Source organism: Capricornis sumatraensis, chromosome 6 (genome assembly GCF_032405125.1).
Source record: "Capricornis sumatraensis isolate serow.1 chromosome 6, serow.2, whole genome shotgun sequence".
NCBI classification, from domain to species: domain Eukaryota; kingdom Metazoa; phylum Chordata; class Mammalia; order Artiodactyla; family Bovidae; genus Capricornis; species Capricornis sumatraensis.
The window spans coordinates 84,427,318-84,453,888 of NC_091074.1; the positions used below are offsets into that span (position 1 = coordinate 84,427,318).

General features: G+C 38.3%; 1 protein-coding gene across 1 annotated transcript in view; it reads left to right on the forward strand.

Moving 5' to 3' along the window:
* Positions 1–2,365: 2,365 nt before the first annotated feature.
* The window catches only part of UBE2R2 (ubiquitin conjugating enzyme E2 R2), a 100,622-nt gene continuing 76,416 nt past the window's right edge, over positions 2,366–26,571 (forward strand). The window contains exon 1 of the mRNA XM_068973671.1: positions 2,366–2,611. Within this exon, the coding sequence (XP_068829772.1) occupies positions 2,435–2,611 (177 nt within the window). The 5' untranslated portion in view covers positions 2,366–2,434. The remainder of the gene's footprint in view (positions 2,612–26,571) is intronic.

A 26,571-nucleotide genomic window follows, 5' to 3' on the forward strand; every position in this document is an offset into this window, starting at 1 on the left:
CACAAATTCTAGCTGAGGGATATTCTAAAGTATACTTGACCAGTACTGTTCAAAACTTCCAAAGTCATCAAAAACAAGGAAAGTCTGAGAAATTTTCATAGTTAAGAGGGGCCTTAATAAAATATGAAAACTAAATATAGAAAAAAATATATATAGTATCTAGGATGGGATCCTGGAAGAGAATAGGGACATTAGGTAAAATCTAAGGAAATGTGAGTAACTAAAATTTTAGTTAATAATATATCAACATTGGTTCATTAATTGTAATAAATGTACTACACTAATGTAAGATGTTAATAAGGGGAAATTGGATGCCGAGTATATGGAAATTATCTGTACTATTTTCTCTGGTTTTTTTTTTAAAGTCTATTAAAAAATGGAGGGGGTGGTATCCAGAATATAACTATGCCTTAAAATTTTTTTAATTTTTTTAATTTTAATTTTATTTTTTTACTTTACAATACTGTATTGGTTTTGCCATACATTGACATGAATCCACCACAGGTGTACATGAGTTCCCAACCCTGAATCCCCTTCCCATTTTTTCTTAAAGTTCCTATTTATGGAGTGTTTACCATATGCTGGTCATTGTGCTAAACTCTGTACATGGATGATTTAATTTTTATAATTGTTTATATGTTAGGCATAATTAACCTCTTTTACAGAAGCTGATGAAAAAGGAAGTGGTAATATAATATAAATGGTGGAGCCAGGATTGGAACCAGGGATGTTTCTGATCCCAGAATTCCAAATGTGTGGAACTCACAGTAAGTATCCTGCCTTTTCTAGAAAACGTTCAGTTTTCATAGGACAGGCCTTCCAAAGAGAAACAGGGCCTAAATTATGGGATTGTAGACAATTTCCACATCTCACTTCACTCATGATTATTTTAACAGAACCCCAGTTCTAAGATCTGCAGGGGGTCAAAGTTCAACCAAGTACCTCATTTTACAAATGGTAAATGGAGGATAGCCACAGCATTTGTCCCAAATCACACAGAAAAGGGCCAAGAACCCAGGTTCAGTCTGTATGATTATTTCTCTTTTTATTTCCCACAGCTTCCTCTTTGTAGTTAAGGAAGTAGAAACTGACCAATCTGCTTTCCCCATTTCTCGGATGGGAAACTGCACTTCAACCCCCTAAGTTGGCAACACGCTGCTCTCCAAAGACACAATGGCATGAGGACTGGACCCGCAGAAATGTCAGGACGCTTGTTCCCAACGACAAAACCCGCACTGTCAGCACATCCTTGTCAAGCACCTACTGAGTGCTGGGACGACAGACCGTGTGTTACGGCGGGGTGGGGAGGGGACGTTAGGCCTGTAGAGGATCAGGGCTCTTAGGAGGACAACTGCGGGAGGCCTGAGCATACAAGTAGGGGGGGAGGAGGGCGATGACAGCTCTAGGACAGAGGTCCCTTCCCGGGCGCGCCTTTGGAAACGTAACGTCAAGCCGCACAACCGTCATTTTGGGGACAAGGGCACCCCCAGGGGCCACCCTCAAACCCCGGCCTCACCGTCACCCCCCCACTGCCGCTTGGCCCTTTAAGGGAGGGGGACGCGCGCCGGCGTCACAAAGCGCCGCCACCTGGCGGGGTGGTGGAGAGGAGGCGGGGAAGTGGGAGGAGTAGGAGGGGGAGGAGGGAGAGGAGGGCGGCAGGGGCAGAGGAGGTGGGGAGGGAGAGGAGGGAGGGAGGGGAGGGAGGGGCGCGCGCACGCGCGTCGCGTCGGGCCGCTCGCCGCCTAGAGCCGCTCTCGGCCAAGAGCCGCCCTCCCTCCCGACGCGCGCCCCTCCTCCCTCCCGACGCGCGCCCCTCCTCCCTCCCTTCTTCTTCTCAGCTTCGTCGCTCCCGCGGCGCGAGGCGCTCTCGCTCTTCTCCTCCTCCTCCTCCGCCGTCGCCCCTCCCCCCGCGCAGCCGCCGCCGCCGCCGCCGCAGCCGCGAGACCCCCGCGTGTCGCGCTTCCCCCGCCCTTCGGCCCCGCGCGCCCTTCGGCCCCGGCGGCCCCCGAGGAGAACGAGAGAGAGAGCGAGCGAGCGCGGCGCTCCCGGGCCATCCCGGCCCGGTCTCCTCACCGTCGCCGGCCTTTCGCCGCCTTCCTCCGCTTCCACCTCTTCTCCCCCCCCCACCGCCAACCAAGTTGAGGCCCCCTCCGGGGGGGGGAGGCCCGAGACCCGGAGCGAATTTCTTTAACTCTCTCCACCCCTCCCCCCACCCCGGCCCGAGTGTGAGGAGAAGGGCCCGGCCCGGCCCGCATCGTGTGTGAGGAGGAACCGGGCCGGCCCACGGGCCGTGTGGGGCCTGGTCCGGGCCGCCGGGTGTGTGAAGACAGGGGCCCGGAGCGGCCCGGCAGAGGGCGAGCGGAGGGGAGGGGCCTGGTCCGGCCCGGCTGGTGCGTGAGGACTGGGGCCCCGGCCCGGCGCCGCCGCCGCCGCGATGGCCCAGCAGCAGATGACCAGTTCGCAGAAGGCCCTGATGCTCGAGCTGAAATCCCTGCAGGAGGAACCGGTGGAGGGCTTCCGGATCACCCTGGTGGATGAATCCGACCTCTACAACTGGGAGGTTGCCATCTTCGGACCCCCTAACACGCTCTACGAAGGCGGCTACTTCAAGGTACCCGCACCCCCGCTCAGGCTTCCCCGGGCGGAGGCCGCGGTTTTCGGCTGTTTTCCCGGCGGAGAGTGGGAGCGTGGGGGAGCGGAGGGGGCTCCTCACCTCGGCAGCCCCCTCCCCCCATCCGTGGAGGCAGGAAGGCCTCGCTTGCTCACCCGGTGCCTTTTCTTTGTCATGGGGGCGGGGGCGGGAGGCCGGCCTGCACCGGGAAATAGGAAAGCCTCTGTGGCTAGGGTAGTGGCTACCGGAGGAGGAGGGGGGAGGTCTTTGTTTTGTTTCCCCCGCCGAGGGTGTACGGAAAGAAAGGGGTCCCCCACGGCCTCCCATCAGAGCCATCTCTACGCCGGCTGGAACTACCCCAGAGGGCAGAGTGACCTGCACTTACGGGATTGGACCTTTTTTTGGGGGGGTGGGGGAGGGGGGTGGGGGAGGGGTATCGGCCTGTCATTCCAGAGGCTGCCTACTGACCTGACATTTTGGGGATTTGAGGGCTTCTTGCATATAGTGGTGGTTCCAACTTCGCATTCCAGTGGGTGGTAATGGAGAATAGGACCCTAGGGGTGGTAAACAAGGGCGCCTGCGTTTTCTTGCCATCAGCCACTTGAGGGAACTCGAATTTAGCCCTCTTTCTGTCCTCATTTTCTATTTACTTCAATGCTGTTTCAAAATGCCCTTTGTCCTCACCCTGCCACCAACTTTACTGCACTCACCCCCGCCTTCCCCGGCCTACCGTGTAGAAATATCCACTGAGGGCGGAACATGTTGTATAGGGAGATTGATAATTTCCCACTTCAAGGAGACAAAATTGAAACCTTTTGCTTAGATGGCTAACTAGCAAACGGGGAGGGGGGTGGTCTCACAGGTGAAGAGTGACATCTGCGGTGGGATGGTTTCACACCGTAGTTATACTTTCTATTGTTTTCCAAGATGTTAGAACAGTGGTTTTTATCATTCCTGAATCCAGCAGTTTTTTCAGTTCCCAAATAGATAGTTGGAAATATTGAGGGTCTTTTGTTTTTGTTTTTATTTAACCATTTTTTAAGGGGAAAATCACAGATTGAAGGTCGAAGTTTTAAATGATGGGGGACAGAGAGGAAATGAGTGCTTAAGAATTCTTTTAAGTTAATTTTTTTTTTTAATTTCCAAAATTAAGTAAAATAGGTCTGTGAGTCAGTCTTAGTTTGTTTTGAAGGGAGGGGCTATCTTGGCATAAGTTTTAAATGAGTATCTTAGTCATGTAGTTACGTGTATTTTTAAGGACTGCCCAATTAGTTTAGTTTCTACTCTTCTAAAGGTAGAAGCCTCAGTTTTAGGCTTGAGATTGGGTCTGTTTTGTAGAAAATGTGAAGAATTGATTGTGGAACGTTTACTATTCATGTCTGTGATAGTCAGTTAATAGCTGGTTAAAAGCATGCGTTTAGTATTTAGAATATTGTATATACCAACCATACACTGTACTCTTCAGAGGAAAATACTTGCAAAATCTACTGGCTAACTTTAGTGAAATGAAGTTTAATTTCTAAAAAGTATCATTATTTGGGACAATCACTTGTCAGGATAAATGGTTACTAGTTAGAATTATCTTACTCCTAGGCAATGGATTAAAAACAAATAACAACAAACAAAGGAAATAATGGGTTTAAAATGGTAATAGTTTTGCTTAGGTAATTGAGAATGGAGTGTGGTGAACCCTCTCAGTTTGGCATAGGTAATATGGAAGGAGGATTCCTTGAAGCATGCACTGATTTAAACTAACTGCTTTTTAAATTCAGTCTTATTTAAAAAGAATCTTGTTTTGTTGTATGTTTAGATGTATATTTTTTTACTTTTGTGACATGTAAAAAATGTATGAAAATTCTTAAACAGATTTAGTGTTTTAATGTTATGTGAGAATTTTGTTCAATTTTGTTCTCGTCTTCATTTTTTTTTTCTTTTTTAAATGGCTTTTTATTCCAAAGTCTTTCATTGGAAAAGGCAAATTTATGGTCATGAGCAGTTAACACTGGTGACAGGTTTAAAACCATTGTTTTTTATTTCACTGCTTTTGTGAAACAAGGCTTTTAGTGTGTCTACTACAGCTGCAGTTAAAAGTTGGCACAGATCTTTCTCTACTATTATTCTCCCTGATCAAATGGTGGTTCTTGAACATTTAATGTAATTTATTTCCAAGTGAAACTATTTTCTTTATGGTGTGTTATAGTTTCCAAAGGCAGTGGGCTGCCAGTCATTTTAAATTTTTCATAATTTAACTCCTTTACCTTTTACATATTAATAGACTTCTAACTGATCTTATTCACCATGAAATAGTTGACCCTAGTCTGTTTTAACTGTGGCATCTGTTGTAGTAGAGACTTGTGAGACCTGTATTTCAAAATTTGTTTTTTCAACTTATTTTTCAAATATCTTGAATTTGTATGATTCTTAGCTTGGGTTGGGGATTGAGAGGAATATAGATGTATGGTGGGCAAAAGTAGTTTCTTGTGTCTGACTTTCTGCATGTTATAAACTCTTCTTTGGCCTCATTATCTTTTTGTCCAGTTTCTTTAATTTAAAATTTTATTTTTATTTTATTTTTTTGGCTCCCCTGCATGGCATGTAGGATCTTAGTTCTCCCACCAGGGATCAAACCCTGGTAACCCTGCTTTGGAATCCAGGAGCTTTAACCGCTGGACCTCCAGGGGAGTCGTTTGTCCAGTTTCTTGATCTCATTGATTCACAGAGTGAATTTCTTTGCTGCTTCAAATTTTTTCTCTGGGGTCAATCATTGTAGAACACAAAGTAGGAGATGACTTAGAATACCCAGAACACTTCTGATCTTAATTTTGCTAATGTGGAGCGAGTTGGAATTGTGTTATGTTACAGGAAGAGGAACTTGTTGATCACGTGAGCAGTAGTAATGACTTTTAACAAGTTTACCCCTGTTCTTTTAGAAACAACTATATTTTCAAATAACTCCTGATAATGATCATAACTTAGTGTGGCTGCTTTTGTATAGAACCTCCTTGTAACTCCTGCATTATTTATATAATAGCAATGAGTCTGGAGATCAGAAAGAGTGACTCTTTCATGATAGGCACAACATTTAAGTGTTACAGAATGCTTAAAGTATTGCAGGTTTTGTAGTTGTGATTTTATTCAGTAATGTATGGGAATGAAATACAGGTGTGTTCCATTTTTGGATAACTCCCAACAGATAAAATTTAGGAAGTATTTGTTATATTCTCAGAGTTTTCCTTAATAGGATATTCCTTATCAAATGTAACACTTCATTTTATATTAAAGAAACTCTTAAATAGTAATTGTTTAAGATAAAGGACATACATTATTTTCATTTGTTCTGGAATCTATTCTTCACGTGCCACCCCTCCCTGCCCCATAAAAACTATTTTATGACTCTGAAATTTTTAATATATAGTTGAAACAATTTTTCTAAGTAGCTTTGTCTTTTTGGCGTAGGGATCCTTTTGAGAACTTTATAAATTTTCTTCAGAAGACAATGAGAACACACAAACTAGCTTATATGTAGGAGGGTTAACTGAATCCTTGTTTTAAGGGATTTGGATCGTCAGCTTTAAAAACAAAATTAAACTCTTTTGACGTCGTAAAAAAAATACTGCTTTAAAAAAAACAATTTATGATAAGTCTTTCAGTCAGTTAAAATTTTCTTAGTTTAAAATTTTTTTCTCAGTCAGTTTAAGAACACCTCTTAGGACTTTTAGCTGTACCCTTTTCTTGAAGCTGTACTCTTGTCTTGAGTGCTGGGTAAACTAAAGAAACATTTTAGGTGGAAACATGGTTAATGTCCATTGATTTGGGACACTGAGTGTAATTTTAGTCCCCAGCCTGGATCCCTGGCAAATGCAGCATTCCAGTATTTCATAGATTATTCTTTTACCATATTAAGTTGATTCTAAGATGCATATTTTTCTAGTTTCACATCTCAAATTTGGGATGAGTCCAGGAATTCTTAGAATTGGCATCAGCTAGGTGGCACTTGTGACCTAGCTGTGAGAGACCCTTGCATTGAAATCATCTGATAAAATTTTTTTAAATGCCAGCATCAGTGTCTTAAATTTGATCAATAAGAATTATTTCTTTTTGAATGATTTGTTTCCTTAGTACTTTTTTGCTGCATGTTGATTCCTCTTTTTCAGAGATTTGTGTTAGTAAACAATAATTACTGAACACACACCAAAGGCAAAGCACTATAGGAAGTGTCACTGCCTTTCAGATAGTAAGGAAAAGTATTAGTACATTGATAACCTTAGAACTTTTATGAATAATCTTCATAAAAGTCTTTGTGCAGAAATGTGAGGGGTAGGTGTTACTGACAGAACTGTAATGGTAGTTAAAATCAAAGTTTTAAGGCTAGTTAGTGCACTGGCCAACATAATCACAGTCTGTTGTGATTAAATATTCTGCTCCATTTTTAAAACAGTTTTAGTGGTCCTAGACTAAGTAAGGTTCCAGAAGAATCTGTCTGTTGGAGACAGGTGAAATAAAAGAGATTATCTAAGAAATTGGCCCACCTCTGCTAATATAGTTTGGGAAAACAAAGAGTTATAAATTCAGGATTTAAGACAACAGAACTCCTATCTTGCTGAAAGGTCATATTTAAACTTTTTAATTCTATCATGTTCCTGAAATTCTTTTGGACGTTTCATCATATACAGCTACATATATATCTGAATAAGACTAAGCTGAACCTCTTTGAAAGTGTTTTGTCAGCACAGAATTAATTCATTTCAGCTTCGTTCAGTGAGAAATTATTATTGAGTTTATGCTTAAGTATCTTTAAATGAATTGATTCTGAAATTATGGGATGATAAATACTTAACTGAAGAGAAAATTTTAGTTTGGATTGCTAAGGTTTGATTTTACATAAATTTTCCTCCATATAAGAATTAGAATATTAGGGGGAAAAAAAGAATTGGAATATTCAAATTTGGGGATATGTATTTAACATAGAAAGTGAATATCCACTTTAAGCACCTGTAGTTGATTTATTTTAATAACAAATTAAATATGTTTTTGTTACAACACAGTAAATTACTGTTGTAAACTTGTTGGCAGGGTAATTGAAAACATGCAAAACTCTGAATGTCATGTCTAATTGCAAATACACGCTACCATCCTTATTACAGTAATGTAGATGTTAGTAGCTAACGTTTATTGAGTACTTACTATGTGCCATGTACTTTATATAGAATATTTCATACAATTCTCCTGTGAGGTGTGCTGCTATTACTCTCACGTTTATATAGAGAAACAATCACAGAACTTATTTAACTTGCCCGGGGTCCTCAGCTAGGAAGTTGTAATATCAAGATGGATTATCAGACTGCTTGGTTCTAAAGCCTGTGTATTCTCTTGGTGAGATCTTTTATCATTTTTGATGATGTTTGAAGGTACAGAAATGGAGCTTTAAGAAAATAAAATTTATGAACGGGACTTTTAGTGGTCCAGTGGTTAAGACTCTACTTGCTCTGCAGGAGGTTGCGGATTTGATCCCAGGTTGGGGATCTAAGATCCTACATGCTACATGGTGTAGTCAAAAAGTAAATAAATAAATGAAATTTTGGGAACATTTGAAAAGGAACTTTTTATTTTAAATTGTACAAGTTTCAAGGTCACAAGGGTAATTTGTTCCTTCAAATTTCAGGGAGATTATTACGACTTCTGCTTATAAATCTTAAATTGACTGAAGAATTGGATTTTGATGTTGTTCTTGGACCACTTGGATTAGAGAGTGACAAGTCATATTACAGAAGGATTTTTTTTTTTTTTAGCAAATTAACTCCTTTGATAGCAACTTTTTCATTATGGGAAGAGTGGGATGGTGCTAGAGCTAGAGTTCAGAAATATAAATCTAAAAAGCTATTTTTGGGATTAGAGATGATAGTAAACATCTTTGAAGTCATACTGGATCATAGAGGAAGTTAAATTTCTTAATACAGTGTTGCTTTATGCTTTTAAAATAATGTCAATACTTTTCCAAGTATATTTAAATGTCATAAGAAACTTGAGCAGTGTAAAGTTGAGAATTTATTGTTTTTTTCAGTTGTTTTACCTTGTATTCCTTATCTCTATTACAGCATCTTTTTTTAAAAAATTATTGATATATGTAATAATTTGAATGAAGATTACACTGAGTGAAAAAGTCAATCTCAAAGGTTACATGGTCCCACTTGTTTAACATTCTTAAAATGTCAAAAGTATAAAGATTAAAACAAACCAGTGAGTGCAGAGGGGTGGGGGGGGTGGTGAGGGAGGAGGGGTTAGAGATGTTTGGGTTATGGGAACGCGGTGGATGTGACTATGAAGGAGGAGCATAAGATCTTTGTGGATGGAATAGTTCTATATCTTAATTGTGTTGGTAGTTACACAGATCTACGCAGGCCATAAAATGATGCAGAACTGCACTTATATATTGTACCAGTGTCAAATTCCTAGTTCTAATATGGGACTATAATTATGTAAGATGCAGCCTCTTGGGGGAAATTCAGTGAAAAATAGATTTCTGTGTACTATTCAAATATATGTTGTGAATCTTTTCAAATATATGTTGTGAATCTGTAACTATTCCAAAATGAGATGTTAAAAAATTAATCATCAGAGGAAGCCATATATTCATGCATTTTATAGCATCTTGAGATCATTGCCATAGTTTCAGTCTATGTGTATTTGGATTTTCAGATTTCACAAAGAAAGTGAAGGTGAAGTCCCTCAGTCCTGTCCGACTCTTTGAGACCCCATGGACTGTAGCCAACCAGTCTCCTCAGTCCAGGGGATTTTCCAGGCCAGAATACTGGAGTGGGTTGCCATTTCCTTCTCCAGAGGATCTTCTTGATCCAGGAGATTGAACCTGGGTCTCCTGCATTGTAGGCAGACGCTTTACCGTCTAAGCCACCAGAGAAGTCAGATTTCACAGTTATTTAGTTATCTGGTTTGCTATATTTGCTGCATGGACAGCTGATGGTTAATTTGAGGGATAAATCCCTTGAAATAATTTGGATTATGTGACTCACTTAGTAGCATACATAGTAATTCAGATTGTAAACATTGAATGTTTATTATCTCATTGAAAATAACCATTTATAAGATAATATTGTCAAAGTCACAAAAAATTGGACAATATTTAGTGATTCTTTATAGAAGAGTGATTTAAAGCTTAGAATACAGATTTTTAAGTTTACTGGAAATCATACTTCATACTATATGTGGCAAAACAAAAAAGTTTCGTTATTCAAAAAAATATCCTTCATATGATTTGAAACTTTTGAAATTGTTGGTAGAGGCACAGGTAAAATTTCTGTAATACTTCACATTCATATTTGATTTTTTTTAAAATTTATTTTATTTTTGACTGTACTGGCTCTTCATAGCTATGTGGGCTTTTCTCTAGTTGTGGTGCACAAACTTCTCACTGTGGTGGTGTCTCTTGTTGAGCACATGCTCTAGGGCGCTCAGTCTTCAGGATTTGTGGTACATGGGCCCAGTAGTTGTGGATTCCACACCCTAGAGCATAGCACTCAACAGTTGTGGTACACAGGCTTAGTTGCCCTGTGGCATGCAGGATCTTCCTGGATTGGCTATCGACTGACCCCATGTGCTGCATTGGCAAGCAGATTTTTTTACTACTGAGCAACGAGGGAAGCCACACATTTGTTTTTGGCTAAAATATAGTATTACTCAGATTATTTTCCTCCTTTACCAAGTTGAATCTGAATCACCTTTGGATATTAAAAACAAGGTCCACAAGGAGCAAAGGTTTGCCGTTAATAAGGACATTAAGAAGTTGTACAATAGATTCTGAGGGCAGTTCTCAAAAAAGAGTTTTGAACAGTGGCAGTCTAGCACTGTTGGAGTGGATATATAGCCAACCTTCTGAGGTGTTTGCTTTGAAGGGGACAAAGCTCATTTGAGTTCTGTGGTAGTTGAGTTTAAAACAAACAAAAAACCTTATTACCTAAGGCTCATCTTGGTTTTGTCACATAACTGCTCTTTCTCCCATTGGCTAAATAGGGAAAGGAACAATATAAGCTAATCCTTGTGGAAAACTTCCACAACTTCCCTAAAATTAAAAGAACGGAAAAAACCCCAAGAAGGTCCTACTGGATAATATAGGGAACTGTTGAATGTACTGTAATAAGCCATAATGGAAAAGAATATGAAAAAGAATATATATGCATATAACTGAGTCACTTTGCTGTACAGCAGAAATTAATACAACATTGTAAATCAACTGTACTTCAATAAAACTTAAAGAAAAAATATACAGTAACTGTCCTCAGGATTTTTACCCTGAGTTCTTTCACTTTGTTAATCATGTTTCAACATTTACTCTAAGAATGAAGGAAAAATAGCTAGACAAAAAAAAAGATGTCTTAAACTGAAGATATGGAAATTCTGTAGAATTTAGATTGTATCTAAGGAATCTTATGTTAAAAGGGTTTTAAGGGGAGTGCACTTCCTGAGTTTGGATTTGATGAGTTACTACGTTTTTTATATAACCATTTTTAAAAAGTTTTTTTTTCCAGTGATAAATTGTTGAATAAGTAATGTACAGAGAGTTTCTTTAAATAAAAATGATGTAAAACTGAAAGTGTAAGTGGTAAAACTGAAAAAGTTACTTGAGGTCATGTATTATACTAAGAAGATATTTTTAGCTTAAAATTTTTTTTTCTATTGTGTCCAAACCTAGTAGTGTGAGAGTCTAAATAAATCATTAGATTATGGGCTTCTTAAGAAATGACTAGATCTTACTCCAGTCTTTGACATTCCCTAGCATCGGGCACAGGAGTTGAAAGAGTAATACTCGATCTCTTGGCGAGGCCACGTCTTTGAAGAATGACAGTTGTCCCCCTGCCCAGTTCTCTGGGCAGTTTCAAGAAATAACTGCTACCTGAGTTTCTTCATAGATCTTAGGTGATTAATCCCTTGTCTTGAATATAGTGGTAAGACTAGTGGCTCAGTATTTGGACTGCTTAGTTCCTCTAGTTGTGCTTTCCCCTTTTGGAGAACTTTGATTTTATTTGGATTTTTCCATCAATGACATTTTTCTGTAGTTGCTGGGTTGCCTCAGTTAAATCTAATTTTCTTAGTGACTGAAGGTTAGCTAAAAATTAATTAAGATTGAAATCTTGGTTATAGTAATATAGGAAATTAGGATCTTTGTAAAGGGCTCCTCTTATAATTTAAGTGTTAGAAAACTTATTTAAGAGAGGTTAAGAATTTTTGGAGCGGTAATGAGAGGCATTGGGAAAACTGGCTAGAAATAGCAACTTTGACTTTTGTAGTCCCATGAAGATAAAGATTGCTTAACTTCATTTGGAAATCTACTGAATAAAACAAAATAATTAAATCCAGTTGTTTTAGCCTTTTTAAAGAATATCTGAAGACATAAGATCTTTTATTTTTTTGAATCATTAAAAAGTTTTATTTATTATTTACTTACTATTTTTTGTATTTGGCTGTGCTGGGTCTTTGTTGCTTTGCATGGGCTTTCTGTAATAGCAGTATGATTGGGGACTACTCTTCATTGTGGTGCTTGGGCTTCTCATTGTGGAGCACAGGCTCTAGGCACTCGGGCTTCATTAGCTGCAGCACATGGGCTCGGTAGCTGTGGTGCATGGGCTTAGTTGCCCCATGGCATGTGGAATTTTCCCAGACCAGGGATTGAACCCATGTCCCCTGTATTGGCAGGCAGATAGATTCTCCACCAGGGAAGAATCTAGTCGCCACCAGGGAAGTTCGATAAGATCTTTTAAAAGCAGACTAGAAGTGCAGAATTTTTTATACAGTGGAGGATTTTTAAATATTGATTGTAAATGTTATGAATATTTTAAATGTTCTTGATATATTAAAGGAATCAGAATAATTAGAAAAGTACATTTTCATAGCTGTTCTTTGAAAATAATGCTGCATGTGTGCAATGTGTTAAAGAATAATTTTGATGACTTTTAGCCAAATGTGTATATGTTCTTCTTTCTCCTATATCTGTATCTGTATAGTTCGGTTCAGTCACTCAGTCGTGTCTGACTCTTTGTGACCCCCATGGACTGCAGCATGCCAGGCTTCCCTGTCTCTTACCAACTCCTGGAGCTTGCTCATCCATCAAGTCAGTGATGCCATCCAACCATCTCATCTGTCGTCCTCTTCTCCTCCTGCCTTCAATATATAGTCTAAATATGAAATTAACACATCTTGATCATTCTGTTTACATAAACACTTTAAAATAATTAATTTTTAACAAGGTGGAGTAGGGAGTGTTGTTCAGTTGCCAAGTTGTGTCTGACTCTTTGCGACCTCGTGAGCTGCAGCACGCCAGGCCTCCTGTCCCTCACGATCTCCTGGAGTTTGCCCAAATTAAATTTGCCCAGGTTAAATTTCTGTGTTGTGTCAGTTGTAACAAGCTCTCCTTGGTTATTGTTCCAGCTACCAAGTATGTCCTAAAGATTTTTACGTCTGTATTTTCTAATTAGCCTCTCTTGAGGTTTTGCCTGGCTATTAACACATTTCCACCAGTATGTCCTTTTACACTAAACACTAACCTGAACTCTACCTTTTTCCTTAATCCTCTTCTATGTTCACTTTCCTGCATGTTGGACATTGTCTATCTAGTTGCACAAGCCTACATGCTAGAAATCAGTTCAGATGGTCTCTGCTTCCTCTTTCTGCATATGCAATTATTTTTAGTATCTCATGTCTCAGGTTTTAGCCTCTAATCTTTATTTCTGCTCCCACCATATGAGTTCCCATTGAGTTGTCACTCCCCTGGACTATGACAGTAGCCTCTTTACTCTGTTTTGTGCCCCTTCAATCTATAATGCCATCAGAGTAACCTGTCTAAACCTCTAATCTGACCTGTCCCCACCAAGGTGGGGGGGGAAGCAGTCCGTCTTGCATAAAATTAAATAAAAATTCCTTGTATGGCATATAAGACTCTTCATGATCTGGTTGTTCCTTACTTTTCTGTGTTTTCTGTTCTTGCCCCATAGGTGGTCTTTGACAGTGCCATTTCTTAAGCTGTTACCTGTCTTTTTCATTTCTTCTCATGCCCTCTTTAGTCCTTGAACTCTAATTTATATCTTTAAGATCCAATTCACTATGAATGACCTCTTGGGTTCTCTCCTGTTAATTCCTACTCTTTCCAATTAGATTATTTTAAAGTAAATTCCAGACATGTCCTTTCACCCCTAAATACTGGAGTCCCTAAAAGATAAAAGGAATCTTTTTAAAAAAATAATTATATTGTTCTTATACTTATTGAATAAATAATAATTCCTTAATGTTATCTGATATCCAGTGTTCATATTCTCCCAGTTGTGTCATAGATACACTTGTAAGTTCATTTGAATCAAGACCCCCTGTTGCTTTTGGTGATGTGCCTCTTAAGACTGTAATTGATTTCTCTTCTTACTTTAAAAAAAAAAAACTTTATTGAGATATAACATATGCAATACAATTTACCCATTTAAATGTACAAAACCATTACCACAATTTTAGAACATTTTCACTCCAAAATGAAACCCCATACCCATCAGCAGTCACTTCTCATTTCTCCCACACTCTAGGCAACTTGTCTACTTTCTGGGACTGTAAATTTGCCTCATCTCTAGATGTGTAGATTTGTATTTCATATAAATGTAATCATTTAATATATGGCCTTTCACTTACCATGTTTTCAAAGTTCATATATGTTGTGGCATGTATCAGTACTTCATTCCTTTTCGTTATTAAATAATCTTCCATTGTATGGACCTTTTATTTATCCATTCATCTGTTGATGAGCATTTGGGTTGTTTTCCACTATTTGGCTATTATAAATAATGCTGATATGAACATTTGTGTACAAGTTTCACTGTGGACATATGTTTTCATTTCTCTTGAGTATTTACCTAGGAATAGAATTACTAGGTCATCTGATAACTCTGTGTGTAACTATATGAGGAACTGCTAGACTGTTTTCCAAAATACATTCCCAGTAGTAGAAAGAAGATTCTAGTTTCTCTATATCTGTACAAACGCTTGTTCTCTCTCCAAAAATTATTTGTTGGCAGTTGAATATATTTAACTGCTGAACTCCTGTCTTCAGTTTTAAGACTTTGAAACTGGACTGATGATTATATTTTATTCCAAACTAAAGATACTTTTATAGTACTAAAAGTAAAGGAAAGTTACTATGTTTCTAACTGGAGGTCACCATACATTTGTTATAAAGTAATTACGGTAAGCTCTGGCCCCAAATCTAGTTGTTGTTTAGTTGCTAAGTCCTGTTGGACTCTTTGTGACCACATGGATTGCAGCAGGCCAGGCTTCCCTGTCCTTCATTATCTCCTGGAGTTTGTTCAAACTCATGTCTGTAGATTCATGATACCATCCAACCAACTCATCCTCTGTTGCCCGCTTCTCCTGCTCTCAGTCTTTCTTAGTATCAGAGTCTTTTCCAATGAGTCAGCTCTTTGCATCAGGTGGCTGAAGTATTGGAGCTTCAGCTTGAGCATTGGTCCTTCCAATGGATATTCAGGATTGATTTCCTTTAGGATTGACTGACTGGATCTCCTTGCTGTTCAAGGGACTTTCAAGAGTCTTCTCCAGCACCAAATCTAGTTAGCTACCTAATTTTTCCACATTATTTCTTAACCTAGTTTAATTCATAAACCACCTCATGTAGGACCTTGTCATATCTCAGCTTCAACATGGAGCCACTTAAATTTAGTATAGTAGGTTTGCTAGGGGAAAATAATAAGTTCATGATAGTTATATAGGAATATATATTTCCTAACAGTAAAAGATGTAATGTGTTCGAGTTAGTTGTTCAGTTGTGTCTGACTGTTTGTGACCTCATGGACCGTAGTGCACCAGGTTCCTCTGTCCATGGGATTTTCCGGGTAAGGATACTGGACTGGGTTGCCATTGCCTTCTCCAGGGGATCTTCCCAACGCAGGAATCGAACCAGGGTCTCCTGCATTGCAGGCGGATTGTTTACCAGCTGAACTACCAGGGAAGCCCAAAAGATGTAATGAGGGATATTACTGAGGGTGTTGATTTAATAATTTTTCTTAAAATCAGTCTAGAAAAACAAGCAGTAAGAAAGTCTTGCCCCTGAAAATTACTTAACTGTTTGAATGTAATCCTCCAGAAATATTCCATTTATCTACAGGCACATCTAAGCATTTTAAAACTATGAATGTAGTTAGACTACAAATATTTTTCTGCATCTTTAAAAAAAAAAAACTTTATCTTGGAGATCTTTCATTATTTATGAATTATCTTATAATTTGTAACTGCTGTACAATATTCCAGTTGTTAAGGAAGTACTTTTTTTATTCCCCTATTGATGAAAAATCAATTATTTTCAGCTTTTTACTCCTGATAAGTGAAGCTGAAAGGGGCATTTTTTCGTACGTCTACTTTTTTGAGTGCATTTGCTGAATTAAAGGGTTTGTGTACTTAAATTTTACAAGATAGTCAAATTACCCTTCAAAAATATTAATTTATATTCTGTAGTGTAACATAGGGATTGTCAAATATGAAGTTTACAGTCATGATAAATCGGTCTTTATGATGGTTGTTTCTTTTAATCATGAGTGAAATCTAACTTACTTTCACATCACTGGCCATTTGTAATATTTATGCAAGTTATCTATATTTGTCCTTTGCCTGTTTTTCTTTTTTTAATAGATAAAAGCTGTTTGTATAAAGGAAGTTAGTCACTGGTCAGATGTATTGCATGTTGCAAATATTTGTGTGTCATTTATTAATAATGTAATTAACATATTTAGAATTCTGTGCAAAGTTAAACATGGAGTCAAGCATAGAGAAAATTATGTTGTAACTGTTGTGACAGCAGAGAAGAATTTATAGTTTAAACTCTCTTAACTTGTCATGTGGGTTATTCATATGTTATGAACAAGCTTGATACTAATAATGTACAGGGTGATACAGAGGTGCTTGGATTTTTCTGTGTAAGTGGCAATAACCATTTTTTAAACTCAGTATTATCTCCAGTTATAAGTCAACATGTGTTCATGGTAGAAAGTTTTTAAAGTTCTTTAAACTGTGAAGAAAAAAGTCACTTATAATGATGCTATCCAAAAATACTTTAATATATATTTTTTCTGAAATATACTATATTTCATCTAAAAAGTTGGATACTGTGTATCCATTTTTTAAAAGCAACATGTTTTGACCATTTCCTCAGCTAGTTTTTATTTAACCTTTCCCCTTTTGTTGGACCTGGAGATTTGGTTTCTAAACAAGACTATGTTGAACACATTTTTATATCTATATTTGGGTTTTCCACATAAGTTTCCTAGTACTGGATATATTGGGTCGAAAGTTCTGGGTGCTTACGTGTTATATTTTGAACTAGTTTTGACAAGATAAAAGGCAACAGTAAAAATTGCCAGTTTTCTAGGGGGCAAATAAACCATTTAAGAGGTAGCTATTATGGCTTTAGTTTTAAACAATTATGTATAGAAAGGTTAAAGGAACTAGAATAGCCAAAACAATTTTGAAAAAGAACTATATAGCCAAAACAGTTTTGAAAAAAGAATGAAATTGAAAGTCAGTGTCCAATTTTAAGATGTTATGTAAAGCTACACTTATCAAGACAGTGTGGTGTATTGACCAAAGGCACAGAATAGAGAGCCCAGAAATAGACTTACTTGGATATAGTCAAGTGATTTTTTGACAGAGGTGCAAACATATTTCCATGGAGAAAGGATAGTCTTTTCAAATATATGATGTTAGAAAACTGAGTATCCATATGTATAGTGAGCCTCAACCTATCCAACATATCTTATACAAAAATTAACTCAAGATGGATCATAAACCTAAATGTAAAACATAAAGTAGTAAAACTCTTAGAAGAGAGCATTGGAAAGTCTTTTTGACCTTGGATTGGCAAGGAGCTCTTAGATACGGTACCAAAAGCATGAGCCATGAAAGAAAAAATTGATGAAGTGAACTTCATCAAAATTTAAAACTTTTCTGTGAAGGACACTATGAACTGGGAGAATATATTTACAAACCACATGTCTGAGAAAGGACTTAACCATAATTTATGAAGAGCTTTCAAAACTCAACATAGTCGGGGAGAACCCCTAAAGAACCAGCATCCCAATTTTAAAAATGGATGAAAGATTTGAACAGATAGTTCAGAGATGTTTGGATGGCTTGTAAGCACATAAAGATGTTCATCTTTAGTTATTATGCCACAGTGAGGTACCATTTACATACCTTTTATTTACTTTTTAATTGACTGCACTGGGTCTCTGCTGCTATGCAGGCTTTTCTCTAGTTGCGGCAAGTGGGGCCTCCTCTTCACTTGCAGTGCACAGGCTTCTCATTGCAGTGGCCCCTCTTATTGTGGAGCATGGGCTTCAGTAGTTGTGGTTTGCAGGCTCAGTAGTTGTGGTGTGTGGGGTTAGTTGCCTGAGGCAAATAGGATCTTCCCAGATCAGGGATTAAACCTGTGTCTCCCACATTGGCAGACGGATTCTTTACCACTGAGCCACCAGGGGAGTCATCAGTTCAGTTCAGTTGCTCAGTCGTGTCCGACTCTTTGAGACCTCATGGACTGCAGCACGCCAGGCTTCCCTATCCTTCACCAACTGCTGGAGCTTGTGCAAACTCATGTCCATCAAGTCGGTGATGATCCTCTGTCACCCTCTTCTCCTCCTGCCTTCAATCTTTCCCAGGATCAGGGTCTTTTCCAATGAGTCAGTTCTTTGCATCCGGTGGCCAAAGTATTGGAGCTTCAGCTTTAGCATCCGTCCTGCCAATGAATATTCAGGGTTGCTTTCCTTTTGGATTAATTGGTTGGATCTCCTTGCAGTCCAAGGGACTCTCAAGAGTCTTCTTCAACACCACAGTTCAAAAGCATCAATTCTTCAGCACTCAGCTTTCTTTTATAGTCCAACTCGCACATCCATACATGACTACTGGAAAAACCATAGCTTTGGCTAGTCAGACCTTTGTTGACAGTCATGTCTCTACTTTTTAATATGCTGTCTAGATTTGTCATAGCTTTTCTTCCAAGGAGCAAGTGTCTTTTAATTTCATGACTGCAGTCACCATCTGCAGTAATTTTGGAGCACCCCCCCCCCCCACCAAAAAAATAAAGTCTGTCACTGTTGCCATTGTTTCCCCATCTATTTGCCATGAAGTGATGGGACCGGATGCCGTGATCTTAGTTTTCTGAATGTTAAGTTTTAAAGCCAACTTTTTCACTCTCCTCTTTTCATTTTCATCAAGAGGCTCTTTAGTTCTTTGCTTTCTGCCATAGGAGTGGTGTCATCTGTGTATCTGAGGTTATTGATATTTCTCCTGGCAATCTTGATTCCAGCTTGTGCTTCATCCAGCCTGGCATTTCACATGATGTACTCTGCATAGAAGTTAAATAAGCAAGGTGAAAATATACAGCCTTGATGTACTCCTTTTCCAGTTTGGAACCAGTCTGTTGTTCCATGTTCAGTTCTAACTGTTGCTTCTTGACCTGCATACAGATTTCTCAGGAGGCAGGTAAGGTAGTCTGGTATTCCTGTCTCTTGAAGAATTTTCTACAGTTTGTTGTGATCCACACAGTCAAAGGCTTTGGCCTAGTCAATAAAGCAGAAGTAGATGTTTTTTTGAATCTCTCTTGTTTTTTCAGTGATCCAACACATGTTGGCAATTTGATCTCTGGGAATCATGCATATCTTTTAGAATGGCTAAAATAATAGAAATATTATACTGACAATACTGAATATTGCTGAGGGTGAGGATTAACTGAAACTCTGGTGAGAATGCAAACTCTGGGTAAATCTGTCAGTTTGTTGCAAAGTATACAGTTAACATGGGTTTCAACAAGCCCACTTCTAGGGATACGTCTTCAGTTCAGTTCAGTCCAGTCGCTCAGTCGTGTCCAACTCTTTGCGACCCCATGAATCGCAGCACTCCAGACCTCCCTGTCCATCACCAACTCCTGGAGTTCACTCAGACTCATGTCCATCAAGTCAGTGATGCCATCCAGCCATCTCATCCTCTGTCATCCCCTTCTCCTCCTGCCCCCAACCCCTAGGGCAATATAAACTTACTGTTTACACTAAAATATGTGTGTGTATGTTTGTAGCAGCACTATTCCTAATTACCCCAAACTGGAAACAACGTAAGTGTCCTTCAGTGGGTAAATGGATAATGGATAAACAAACTGATATATCTATACTATGGAATGCTATTTAGCAATTAAAAGGGATCAACTGTTGACATACCAGTAATACAGAGAAGTATCAATGGCATAATAGCAGTTCCATAAAATTATATTCTATATGGCCCTGTTTACATGATATTCTTAAAAAAACAAAGCTATAGGCATAGAGAACAGATCATTGGTTACCAGGGTTTAGGGATGGAGGTAAGAGGTTTAACTACAAAGAGGTAGAGGGAATTCTTTGTGAATATTGGAAGTGTTTTGTATTCTGTTTATGATGGTTTTTACAGGAATCTGTGTACATGCTAAAACTTATAATAGTGTGTGCTGAGAAAATGAATACTGCTAGATATAATTTAAAATATAAAAAATTATACATTTAATCATAATTTTATTTGCCTATTATACCTCAGTAAGGGTGAAAAAATAAGATACAGTAAAAATTTTAAAGAATTAAAAGTACCTTCGTTTAAAAAGGATGCAAAAATTACTTTGTTACAAATAAGAGTGCCATATCTGAGTAGCTTATAAACAGCAGAAATATATTTCTCTCACTTCTGAAGGCTTGAACTCTGAGATCAGGTTGCCATCATGGTCAGGTTCGGGTGAGGTCTCTCTTCCAGGTTGTAGATTGACTGTATATGGTACAATAAGTATGGTAAGAAAAGGTCTAGAGAGCTCTCTGGGTTTCCTTATTTTAAGGGTGGTACCATTCACGAGGATTCTGCGCTCAAAGACCTTGTTTCCTAATATCATCACATTTGGGATTAGGATTTCAGCATGGGTTTTGGGGGCAACATAAATTTAGTCCATTGCAACCAATATTCAGTTTTGGCACAAAATACTGTAAATACAGTTAGTTTAGTTGTATCTTTAGGATAAATTCCTAAGAATAGATTTTATGGATCAAATGTGTTCACATCTAAAGATATCTGTTACAAATTTAATATTCACAAAAATTAGTTTGATACGAGTTGCTGAAGTGTATTTAGATTTTAATTTTCTTTCCTGAGTGATAGCCAATGCCTGAGTAGTATTGGTAGTGAATACTAACAACTTTCAGTTTAATAACCAATTACATAGAAACTGGAGGAGGAAAAAAAAGTAAAGGGAGGCAGATGATATTTTACTGTAAGATTCCCCAAATTTAGTGCTTTCCATTAGAATTCAGTATTTGAGAAGGTGGTGAATTTTTTGTCTCTGGGGGTAGTCAAATACATATTGGATGACTCTGAAGGACAGTGTTCTAAGAGGATGTTAATGATCTGAATGAATGATTAAGCTGCTTTAGAATCATGTTAGAAACTTTTAGAAATAAAGATGCCTGTCTCTATCCTCACACTGTTTGGTAGAATCAGAATCTTTTTTTATTTGGCTGTGTCTTCTGGCATGCAGAATCTCAACCAGAATTGAACCCATCCCCTGCAGTGGAACCGTGGAATGTTAACCATTGAACCTTCAGGAAAGTCCCTAGAATCAGTCTTTTGAGAAGGGACCAGGGACGCTGGTGGGCATCTCCAGGTGATTCTAATGTAAAGCAAGGTTCCTGTCCTGTTCTGAGATTCAGTATGATTCTATGTTTTGCTTTAGTTTGTGGGTAGAATGCATTTATGTTCCAAAGGTACTGTATCTATAAACTCTTTATTAGCCAGAAAAAAAGAGAATACTTTAAAATTATTATTATGTGGCTTCTCTCTAATTGCCAAATACTATTTTCCCCTCCTACTGTGAAAGACACACCTGTGAAATTGTAAAGTTTTCTTAAGCTTTGGAATTATTGTTAATAGCTTGCATAATTTTATTCCAGTGATTTTTGTGTATGATTTTAAAAAATAGAAGTATAATTTACAATATTATGTATGTTTTTAATGAGTAGTTGACAGTTTTGATTTTTGGTCAGATACAGAAGTTGTTTCATAGCATATCTAATATATTTTTGAGTCAGTAATACATCTAGTTGACTTAAAGCTCAACATTCAGAAAACTAAGATCATGGCATCTGGTCCCATCACTTCATGGGAAATAGATGAGGAAACAGTGGAAACAGTGTCAGACTATTTTTTGGGCTCCAAAATCACTGCAGATGGTGATTGCAGCCATGAAATTAAAAGATGCTTACTCCTTGGAAGGAAAGTTATGACCAACCTAGATAGCATATTCAAAAGCAGAGACATTACTTTGCCAACAAACGTCTGTCTAGTCAAGGCTATGGTTTTTCCAGTGGTCATGTATGGATGTGAGAGTTGGACTGTGAAGAAGGCTGAGCGCCGAAGAATTGATGCTTTTGAACTATGGCGTTGGAGAAGACTCTTGAGAGTCCCTTGGACTGCAAGGAGATCCAACCAGTCCATTCTAAAGGAGATCAGTCCTGGGTGTTCTTTGGAAGGAATGATGCTAAAGCTGAAACTCCAGTACTTTGGCCACCTCATGTGAAGAGTTGACTCATTGGAAAAGACTCTGATGCTGGGAGGGATTGGGGGCAGGAGGAAAAGGGGACGACTGAGGATGAGATGGCTGGATGGCATCACTGACTTGATGGACATGAGTCTGAGTGAACTCTGGGAGATGGTGATGGACAGGGAGGCCTGGCGTGCTGCAATTCATGGGGTTGCAAAGAGTTGGATACGACTGAGCAACTGAACTGAACTGAATACATATCCTTAGTAAATGGGAACATGGGTAGAAAGTATTGCTAAACTGAATATTTTAGCTTCTTAGGTAATTCTTGATCACTTATGGAAGAATTTGGGGGCCTAAGTAAACCATCAATATGTTCTTTCTCATATATAGTTAAAACTGTTAGTATTAGAAATATGGAGAACATTTATTTTAAAGTTTGTTGTTTTTATTGGTAGTTTCATCATCAAAGATTTATTGAGCACTTACTCTGTGTCAGGCACTTTTGTTGATGCTGAGGATACAGTGAATCAAAACCAAAAATTTTCTACTTCATGGAGCATTCAATGGGAGAGACAGGCAATGAACAAAAAAAGTATGTGACATCTTAGAAGTGGTAAGTTCTCTAGTGAAAAAAAGGGTGAAGTGGCGAGGGAGAGTCTGAAGTTGGGAAGAGGTTATAAAAAAATCTTTGTGTGTCACATTTTAGACCTCTCTGAAGAAAGATGAAGGTGACTTGGAGTAAAATCATAAGGATGGGATGGAGCTAACCATGAGGATCCATGGAAGAGCATCTTACTGGAGAGCTAAAGAGTGTTATTCTTTAGTGTATGTGTTCCTGGGGTTAATCAAGTAGAAGGCAGTGAGTAAAAGTTGATTTTTTTTTTTTCTGTTGCAAAGGTTTGTGGTAAGATTTTTTAAAGTGCTGTTCATTGTAGCTAATTTGTTGGTTGTTTTTTTTTATGGGTTATGATTTTAGAGTCTGCAAGCAACTTTAGTATAGCTTCAAGGTTGCCACTGGAAAAAAACTAATATTATTTCTCATTGGAGTAAAGAGAGTAGGCATTATGTATTTTAGTGATCCTTTGAGTTTTGTGCTAAATCTCATTCTTTTGTTTATTTAGGTTTGGTTTCCTTGGGTCTTTGTTGCTGTGGGAAGGCCTTCTCTAGTTGCAGCAGGCAGGGGCTACTCTTCCTTGTGGTGCTTCAGCTTCTCATCACGGTGGCTTCTCTTGTTGGGGAGCACAAGCTCTAGGCATATGGGCTTCAACAGTTGTGGTCCACAGGCTTAGTTGGTCCATGGCATATGGGATCTTCCCAGACCAGAGATTGAACCCGTTCCCTTGGCAGATGGATTCTTATCCACTGTACCACCAGAAAAGTCCTAAATCTCATTCTTAATGTTAAAGAACAGAGAGGCAGTATAGGATAGTGGTTAAAAATGTGAGCTCTGGAGTTGGAGAGCTAGGTTCCAGTTCAGGGTCTATGATTATGATATTGGGCAGATTATTTATCCTGTTTGTCTTTGTTTCATCTGTAAAATGGAGGAAAGTGTGGCATCTACTCTGTTAAGGATACTGTGAGAATTAAATGCTGTATGTTAGTACATGTAGAAGTACATAGAGTGTGCCCGCTGTATAAAAAGCACCCAGTGTTAGCTGCTACTAGTGTTAGCTACACTGTTTTGAATGTTACTTTTCACTTTATAAGTTAATATATGTGCAAGGTAAAAATATTATAATCTAGAGGTTTTTCTTTCTAATTTATTTTAAAAGTTGTGGTAAAGTATACATAACGTGAAATTTTTCAGTTTTGACCATTTAACAGAAGTGTGTAGTTCATTGCTTAATACCATTGATTTTTGTGTTTTATTTATAAACACTATTTTTTGGCTGCATCACATGATTTATAGGATCTTAATTCATTGACCAGGGATCGACTTGGGCCCTTGGCAGTGAATATGTAGAGTCTTAACTATTGTACCACCAGGGAATTGCCACTAGTTTTTGCTTTTTAAATTTTATTCATTATATATGATAGCTCCCCATGGAAGATAAGGATTTCATTATTTTCCCTCCACGTCCTTCTTTCTCCCTCCAGCATACATGTACATACTTTGACACATACATGCACATAGATATCTCCAGTCTCCCAGTAAAGTTATGTCATAATTATATGATTTTCAGTGCTTACAATCTTAAGGTATAATTATATATTTTTAATTTCTCATGTAATATTTTGTTTTCCATGTAGTTAATTTTTTTCTCAGTTTTCTATCTACTTACTACTAAGAACTTTTAATAATAGCTTCGTTGCAATATAATTCACATTATCATATAATTCACCAATTTGTATAATTTAGTGGTTTTAATATATTTAGACTTGTGTAGCCATTATTATCGGAGAAGGCAATGGCACCCCACTCCAGTACTCTTGCCTGGAAAATCCCATGGACGGAGGAGCCTGGTAGGTTGCAGTCCATGGGGTCGCGAAGAGTCAGGCACGACTGAGCAACTTCACTTTCACTTTTCACTTTCCTGCATTGGAGGAGGAAATGGCAACCCACTGCAGTGTACTTGCCTGGAGAATCCCAGGGATGGGGGAGCCTGGTGGGCTACTGTCTATGGGATTGCACAGAGTCGGACATGACTGAAGCGACTTAGCAGCAGCAGCCATTATTATAGTCATTTTTAAAATACATATTTTTATCTATATTCTAAAAATGATTATCCAAGAAAATCTCGTATCTATTAGCAGTCACATTCCATTTCCCCTCACCCTCTTCTAACTTAAGCAGTCATCAGTCTTCTTTCTGTCTGTATAGATAATGTCTATTCTGAACATTTCATGTAAATGGAATTATCCAGTATATAATATGTGATCTTTTGAGACTGACTTCTTTCACTTAGCATAATTTTTCAAGGTTTATCCATGTTGTATCAGTATTTCATTCCTTTTTATTGCTGAATAATATTGCATTATATAGACATGGCACATTTTGTTTATCCATTCATATGTCAATGAACATTTGGATTGTTTCCACCTTTTGACTGTTATGAATAATGTTTCTGTGACTGTGTACAAGTTTTGTGTGGACTTAAATTCATTTCTCTTGGATGTATACCTAGGAGTCAGATTACTAGATCATATGGTAACTATGTTTTACCTTTTGGAGCATTGCCAGACTGTCTTTCAAAGTGACTGCATCATTTTACCTTCCCTTGAGTCTCCTGGAGAACTCTGAACTTCATTCTGCATGGTTGCTTTTTCTATACCTAGTTCACAGCTGTTACCTGAGATCACCCTCTTGACAATTGTTCTAGGTACTTTATGGAGGCTCCTTCTACCTGTGTTGGAGTGGTTTCCTTTATCTTCTGTCTTCTTTGGTTGATTCTCTTGTTTTGGTTTATCATATCCTTGAGTAGATTTTTGAGGAAATATGTATAGCAGGTAAGTTTTTTTTGAACTCCTCTAACTTTACACTTATACTGCTTGACAGGGTAAAGAATTCTAGATTGAGAATCACATAGCTTTAGAATTTTGAAGCCATTATTTTCTTGGTTCTAGAAGTGCTGTTTGAAATTCAAAGCCATTCTAAGTCCTGTCTGTTGTATATAAACTTTTCTTTGTGTTTCCAGTGTTCTGAAATTTCAGAATGTACTATAGGTACATTAAGTCTAGAAACTCATGTTCTTCAGAGTTGGACATTTTTCTTGAATTATTTAAATGATATTTTCTACTATTAATTTTTGCTCTTCTCTTTTGGAAGCACCAATTATCTGGATATTGGATTGCCTGGCTTACTTTTTTAATTTAAAAAGTCTTTTTCTCTGTTTTTTCAGTTTCTTTTTGTTTTTACTACTTTTTATCTCATCTTCATCTTTCATCCCTTCTGTGGAACTTTTTATGTTTTGTCTGATATTTTTTTGAGTAAAATTTACATGCAGTAAAATGCGCCAATTTCAAGTGTGTGATTTGATTAGTTTTCAAAAACATATATACCCCATTTAGCCACTAGGCGTCAGCAATACATGAACCGTAAACTTCCAGATGTTCAAGCTGGCTTTAGAAAAGGCAGAGGAACCAGAGATCAAATTGCCAACATCCGCTGGATCATTGAAAAAGCAAGAGAGTTCCAGAAAAACATCTATTTCTGCTTTATTGACTATGCCAAAGCCTTTGACTGTGTGGATCACAAGAAACTGTGGAAGATTCTGAAAGAGATGGGAATACCAGACCACCTGACCTGCCTCTTGAGAAACCTGTATGCAGCTCAGGAAGCAACAGTTAGAACTGGACATGGAACAACAGATTGGTTCCAGTAGGGAAAGGAGTACGTCAAGGCTGCATATTGTCATCCTGCTTA